At 38.2% G+C, this 7,791-nt stretch overlaps 1 protein-coding gene across 1 annotated transcript in view; it reads left to right on the forward strand.

Moving 5' to 3' along the window:
• Positions 1-7,791, forward strand: part of AKAP9 (A-kinase anchoring protein 9) — a 171,481-nt gene that overhangs the window by 146,611 nt on the left and 17,079 nt on the right. The window contains exons 36-39 of the mRNA XM_023507496.1: positions 683-874; positions 1,117-1,305; positions 3,471-3,615; positions 7,060-7,279. Of these exons, the coding sequence (XP_023363264.1) occupies positions 683-874; positions 1,117-1,305; positions 3,471-3,615; positions 7,060-7,279 (746 nt within the window). The remainder of the gene's footprint in view (positions 1-682; positions 875-1,116; positions 1,306-3,470; positions 3,616-7,059; positions 7,280-7,791) is intronic.

The following is a 7,791-nucleotide window of genomic DNA, read 5'->3' on the forward strand; positions in this document are numbered from 1 at the left end:
TGCCCAGGGTGACAGCTTGAGGCTCTGTCTCAAAAAAAAAAAAAAAAAAGAAGTTATATTGTGAGATCTCCTCTGAAGAAAGAATTACATAGTTAAAAAGGAGCCTTGAGGCTGTGGTCTGGTTTGTTTGTTTTTTTGCAGTTTTTGGCCAGGGCCAGGTTTGAACCCACCACCTCTAGTATATGGGGCCAGCACCCTACTCCTTGAGCCACAGGCACTGCCCATTTGTTTGTTGTTTTTTTCTTAAGTAGATGTGTCTCCCATGCTCCTGGAGCGCAGTGACACGATTGTAACTCAGGACGGCTCAAACTTTTGATGTGAAGCAGTCTTCCTGCCTCAGCCCACCAAGTAGCTGGGACTGCAGGCATATGCAGTTGTGCCTTCCTAATATTTTTTGGTTTTTTATTTCCCATGTATATCTTTTGGTCAGATCAATGCCAAACCTAGCAAGAATACATTGGCTATATTAGAGGAACTTAGGAGGAGAGCTATGAAAAGTCAGCTTACTGCTTCATAGGAAGAAGGCATTCTGTAATGTTGGGCTAGAGTTTTCTATATGCAATGGATTTTCTAAATCAGTATAGCTAGATAAAGCTATCTTGCTTTAAATTCATTTCTCTTTGTAATTTTTCAGTCTTTAAATAAGTTGTCGTAATTCTGACTTTTGGGTTTTGGTTTCTAGGGATTACTGAGAGCTGTCCATAATGAGGGCATGCAGGTGCTTTCTCTCACAGAGTCTCCCTATAGTGACGGAGAAGACCATTCTGTTCACCAGGTTTCAGAATCTTGGCTAGAGGAGAGAAGAGCTTACCTCAGTACAATCTCATCTCTTAAGGATTTAATTACCAAAATGCAAGCGCAAAGGGAAGCTGAGGTACCCAAAGAATATTGAATATCTAAATAGTTTTATATTATTCGTGACAATAACAATGCACTTTACAAATTAAATTATCTTTATGTGTTTTCACACGGATTACTATATATACTTTTATACTTGAAAGTAAATTTTTATGCTCTTAGGCTGTTAATATTTATTTTGGTTAATAGATTAGTATTTGGGGGCTACTTTAAAGGGATGCTCATTTGAAAACTAACTTATTATTTGTGTTCCACTAGGTTTATGATAGTTCTCAATCTCAGGAGAGCTTCTCAGACTGGCGAGGTGAACTTCTGCTTGCCCTTCAACAAGTTTTCTTAAAGGAGCGCAGTGTTTTATTAGCCGTGTTTCAGACTGAGCTGACAGCTCTGGGTACTAGAGATGCAGTTGGATTATTAAGCTGTTTGGAACAGAGACTACGAGAACAGGTATCTAAACAAAACTTTAATTTTCTCTAAAAGGGAAAGGCAGTAAGTTTGCAGAGGAGAAACCTTGCAGGTACCACCTTAACCACTGGCTCAGTTAATATAACCAGTAATGGAACAGACAGACATCATATAATTACTGATAAGGACATCATATAATTACTGATAAGGACAGTGATAAAGTATATATAGTCCTTATCAGTAATTATATGATGATAAAAAATATCACTTTGTGGTATTACTGTTAAATGCACAATCAGAGTCCCCTCTTGGAGAAATATCAGACCAATACAAATTGATGTAAAAAATGTATGTGACGACACCAAGTGCTGGTGAGGATGCGGAGAAACGACATCTCTTACACTGCTGCTAGGAATGTAAAGTAGGAAACCCAACTCTGGGAAATAATCTGGCAGTTTCTTATAATGTTTAAGATACACTTACCATATAAGCTAGTAATCACACACTAGATAATCAGTCTCCAGAAAAACCTATACGTGAATATCATAACAGATTTATTTTTAGTAGCCAAAACCACAAACATCCCAAATATCCTCTGACAGATAAATGGGTAAACAGACTTGTGCTATATCTATACGATTGTTTAATCTAAACAATTAAAAAGGAACAAAGGATTTCTACCCACAGCATCTTGTGTGGTTTATGACACTCTTGAAATTCCAAAATTACAGTTCTACAGAACAAAATCATTGGTTTTCAGGGTTTAGGGTTAGCAAGAGGGTGTGACTACAATGGAATTTCTTTGCCGTAATGAAATAATCTGTACCCTGATTGTACAGCAGTTATGTAAACCTATACATGTGATAAAATTTCATAGTATCATACTATACACCAAGAAATAAATGAGTGCATATAGAAAATAATGAAATATAAATAAGCCTTATAGTCTAACTAGTATTATACCAATGTCAGTTTCCTGGTTTTGATAATGTTCTGTGATTACATAAGATGTTGTCTTTCAGAAAACCTGCATAAAGTTACACAGGAATTTGGCTTAAATTAAAAATAAAAAAGTTTTTTTTTAATTGAAGGATATAAAATAGCCTGCTTGCTTCAAAACTTTAAGGTTATGAAAGCTACAAACTTGCGAATATCACTTTTCCTTTTGCTATAAAGGACATTTAGCAAAATCCCAGTAAGTTCTGTATATTAAATAATCAACAACTTGCCCATACGAACAGAAGCTATTACAGGTAATAGCTTAATTCCACTTTTACGTATTCTATGTAATATTTAGGGATAAGAGAGCACTTGTATACAATATATCCTCACACATTTTGGAAAAGAAAAATAATGTTTTTTTCTTGAGTTTTAAATTTTATGTTTTTTAATTGATTGTACATATTAATGGGGTACATGTAGTGATGTTTCAATACAAATAATGTGTAATAATCAGATCAGGGTAATTCGTTTATCTGTCATCTCAAACATTTATTTTTTTCTGTGTGTTAAAAGTGTTCAAAATCCTCCTTCTAGCTATTTGAAACTGTATACATAATTGTTAACTATAGTAATCCTGTGGTGTAGAACAGTAAAACTGATTCCTCTTATCGGGCTGTAATTTTGTATCCTTTAACACATATCTCCCTAACGCTCCCTTCCTTCTACTCTTCCCAGCCTTTGGTGTCCTCTGTTCCACTTCTTTCTTCTATGAGATACCCTTTTTTTTGTTTTTGCTTTTGTTTTGAGTCAGAGTGTCATTTTGTTGCCCTCTGTAGAGTTGGCGTCATAGCACTCAGCAACCTCAAACTCTCGGGCTCAAGCGATTCTCTTGCCTTAGCCTCCCAAATAGCTGGGACTACAGGTACCCACAATGCACAGCCATTTTTAGAGACAGGGTCTTGCACTTGTTCAGGCTGGTCTCAAACTCCAGAATGCAGGCAGCCCACCCACCTCAGCCTCTCAGAGTGCTGGGATTACAGGCATGAGGCACCACACCCAGCCTTGGGATACCTTTACTTTAGCTTTCACATATAAGTGAGGAGATGCAATATTTATGTTCCGACCTTATTTCAGTTAATATATGTCCTCCAGTTCTGTCCATGTGAAATTTTTTAAATAAAAACCTTTTAGCATGGGCATTCCATTCATTCTTTTCTGATGTCTGCAACTTTCTTCACTTGATTTTTTATTTCCTTTTGTTATAGGGTATTGAATATCAAGCAGCTATGGAATGTCTCCAGAAAGCAGATAGAAGGAGTTTGTTATCTGAAATTCAATCACTGCACGCCCAAATGAATGCTAGAAAAATGACTCTGACAAGAGAACAAGAGAATGATAAACCAAGCCATGGTATGGCTGAAAATATTTCACTTTGTTTCCCTTCCTCTTATTATTGTTCACGTAACACACATATTCTCAGTCACATTTTCTTTTCATTCTCATAACATCAAGGTAATCTATATTAATTACTATAGGAGTTAGAGGATTGTCAGATTGGTTTTGAACAGCTCTATTTACAGGCAGCCTCTCAATTACAAACATCTGACTTACATACAACTTGCACATATTTGAACAGAAACTATTATAGGTAATAGGTAAGTGTTCAGCTTACATACAAATTCAATTTAAGAGTAAACCTCCAGAACATGTCTGGGTCATAACCAGGAACTGCCTGTAATAAAAATGACCTGCCATTGCCCTGATCACTGTTAAGCCTGTTAAGTTCATTATCTTAAATGTTTCTTTTATTCTTTAGAAGATAACCACTTAACAGAGAAAGAAACCCACAATGCAAGTAACTAATTCTTTTCTAATCCTTTTCAAAACATTGTAAGCAATAACATACAAGAAAATACAAATGCAAATATATGCTATGAAAAAGTATTCAACAAGTATCTCTGGTAATATAACCCGTGTGAAGAACCAGAACATTGCCAGTTTCCCAAAGGGCCCCCCCTTTCCAAATGCATGCTCCTTTGAGGTAATCATTATCCTGATTTTTCTTTAGTTTTACTATTTAATTATATATTCCTAAACCATGTAAGTTTAAATTTTTTCTGTTTTGACCTTTATCAATCTGTATACATGTCGTGTCTGCCTTCTTTCCCTTGACTATAACATTCTTCCAAGTAATTGCATTTATCTCTCATTCACTCATTTTTGTTATTACATAGAATTCCCTTGCATACATATTCTAAAATCTATATATTCATTTTATGATTGAACATTTGAGTTGTTTCTACTTTTTAGCTGTCGCAGTCAATGCTATTAGGGACATTGTTGCACGGTGATTCTGATGTACACATGTATGACCCTTCTGAGTAAATACATACCTAGAAGTGGAATTGCTGGGTCATAGGATACATATTTTCAAACTTATTAGGTAATGGCAAACTTTTTTCTAAAGTGGTCATATCAGTTTGCACGCTCACTAGCAGGATATGAGAGCTCTGTTGCTTCACCTCTTTGCCAGCAGCTGGCCTCATCAGACCCCTTCTGCCATTTGGTTGGGAATGCACTAGATTCTGATTGTAGTTTTAATTGACTTTCCTCTGATTGCTGAAGTAGTTTAATCGTTTTTCATATGATTATTGGCTGGTTGGATTTTTACTTTTGTGATAGGCTTGTTCGGATTTTTAACCTCCATTTTTGGATAGAGGTGTTTGTCCACTTAAATTGAGCTATAGATGGAAATCATTGCAGTATAGTGAAATCTAATTTCCATCATATGCCAGGGACTTCAGTAATTTTCTGCTTTGGCAAATTTCTAAAGTCACAGTATTATCTTTTATTTGTCATAGAAAAGCTGCAGCAGGTTAAAATCACTTTTGCAGAAACAGGTATAATGAGATAAATTAAATATATTTCTTTAGACTAGGTGTGGTGCCTCACACCTACAATCCTAGCACTCTGGGAGGCCAAAGCAGGAGAATTGCTTGAGTTCAGGAGTTCAAGACCAATCTGAGCAAGAGCAAGATCCCACTTCTAGTAAAAATAGAAAAAAATGCACCCAGGTATAGTGGCGGGTGCCTATAGTCCCAGCTACTTAGGAGGCTGAGGAAGGAGGATCACTTCAGCCCAGAAGTTTGAGGTATCTATGAGCTAGGCTGATGCCATGGCCCTCTAGCCTGGGCCACAGGGCGAGGCTATCTCAAAAACAAAAAAACCTATGTCGTTAGACATAAGCATAATTGAAGACTATTTTTAGAGAGTTGATTCATATTATTTAAAGGCCAGGGGGCACGGTGGCTCATGTCTGTAATCCTAGCACTCTGGGAGGCCGAGGCAGGTAGATTGCCTGACTCACAGGTTCGAGACCAGCTTGAGCCAGAGCGAGACCCCCGTCTCTAAAAATAGCCAAGCATTCTGGCAGGTTCCTGTAGTCCCAGCTACTTGGGAGGCTGAGGCAAGAGGATCGCTTGAGCCCAAGAGTTGTTTGAGGTTGCTGTAAGCTGTGACACCAGGGCACTCTACCACAGGTGATAAATGAGACTCTGTCTCGAAGAAAAAAAAATTATTTAAACAGAACACTGTTGAAATCTTAATGTCACACAGATTCATATGTATATAGTATATAAATCCTTAGCTTCTATAGTTTAAAAGCCTAAACTAACATGATTGATTATTGGCTAAAGCCAATGTTATTTGTGTCTCCTAACCTCATTAATATGAACAGTAATATGAATTGATATGCTTTGATAGAATTTGTCAGGTTAAAAACTTTATACAATATAGCAACAGAAGAATGAAATAAAAATCATCCATAGAATCCCCTATATCCTAAAATAATGACTATGTAACACCTGGATAAATAGGTCTTTAGACCCTTTCAGTGTGCATGTGCATGTAAATTTATATTTTTCTTATAAAGAGGATCCTAATACATATTTTGTAGCACACTTTCTTTTTTCTTTTTTTTTTTTTTTGAGACAGAGCCTCAAGCTGTCCCCCTGGGCAGAGTGCCGTGGCATTACAGCTCACAAGCAACCTCCAACTCCTGGGCTCAAGCGAGTCTCTTGCCTCCGCCTCCCAAGTAGCTGGGACCACAGGCGCCCGCCACAACACCCGGCTATTTTTTGGCTGCAGCCATCATTGTTGTTTGGCGGGTCCGGGCTGGGGATTCGAACCCGCCACTTTAGGTGTACGTGGCTGGCGCCTTAGCCGATTGAGCTATAGGTGCCGAGCCCACACTTTCTTTTTTCATTTAACATACTTAGGGATTAAGTTTTTCAAATTTTTTTTTTCATTGTAACAAATATGTTGCAGGAGTTCAGTTGGTTTTTAATGAAAGCACCAGTATCCAAACTGGGATTTAGACTTCCTACTTTTGGAGTCAGTTAAAGTTAAAGTTCCTAAAACTGTCTGCAAAGGTGTGCTGAACAAAAGGTGCACGCAGAGCTGATAACTGTGGTCCTGGCTGCATGGGAACTGCTACAGGCTGTTTCTGGGTGGCTGTCAAAACTCTTTGGAATTTTAGCTGTTGAAATTCTGGATGAACAAAATACAGGTTCCTATTTATAATCTTATTTGAACATTTGAAGTTTGTATTCTTTTAAACTTTTGTCATCTTCATAGATATTTGTAGTTCTGAAAATCTTGACCACTAGCACTGGGAAGGAAATGCACATAAAGTACATGATATGAATCACCAGCTCCTGGACTGGAATCTCTCGCCTTTCGTATTTGCTTTGCAGAAGTCTCCTAAATTACAAATCAGTTCTCAGCAACAAAATATTTGTGAACCAAGTATGAGTGGTTTGATCATATTTTAATCATTTGCCACATTCCACTCAGAGCCTCTGGAGTGCAGCGCCCTGCAGAAGCAGACTCACATGCTGGAGATGCAGCGGGAGCTGAGCAGCGCTAAGGACAGAGCGGCAGAGCTGCAGGAGCAGCTGGGCGCCGAGAAGATGGTGGCTGCCGAGCTGAAGAGCGAACTTGCACAGACTAAACTGGAGCTGGAGACAACACTCAAGGCACAGCATAAGCACCTAAAGGAATTAGAGGCATTCAGGTGTGCCAAGCTTTCTTATTATAAGCATGTTTTTGTAAAGGAATTAGAGAGATTTTGTTATCAACACTGTAAATATTATGAAAAATGTTATACATGATATTTAAATAGCATAAAACTATGTTAAAGTCAAAACTATAGTAGAGAGGAAAAACTTAAGTTTTTCCAAATGATAAACTCATGATTATATTGACATATTTCTGTTGTAGCTTTGTTGTATTTGAGACCGTGTAAGACAAGATATCATGGCTCAGTGCCTGGGGTTCAAGCGGCTAAGGTGCCAGCCACATAACAGCTGAGCTGGCGGGTTCGAATCCAACTCGGGCCCGCCAAAACAACAATGATGGCCGCAACCAAAAAATAGCTGGGCGTTGTGGCAGGCACCTGTAGTCCCAGCTACTTGGGAGGCAAAGGCAGGAGACTTGCTTGAGCCCAGGAGTTGGAGGTTGCTGTGAGCTGTGATGCCACAGCACTCTACCCCGGGCAACAGCTTGAGGCTCTGTCTCAAAAAAAAA

Source organism: Otolemur garnettii, unplaced genomic scaffold, assembly GCF_000181295.1.
Source record: "Otolemur garnettii isolate 467f Iridium unplaced genomic scaffold, OtoGar3 scaffold00005, whole genome shotgun sequence".
Lineage (NCBI taxonomy): Eukaryota > Metazoa > Chordata > Mammalia > Primates > Galagidae > Otolemur > Otolemur garnettii.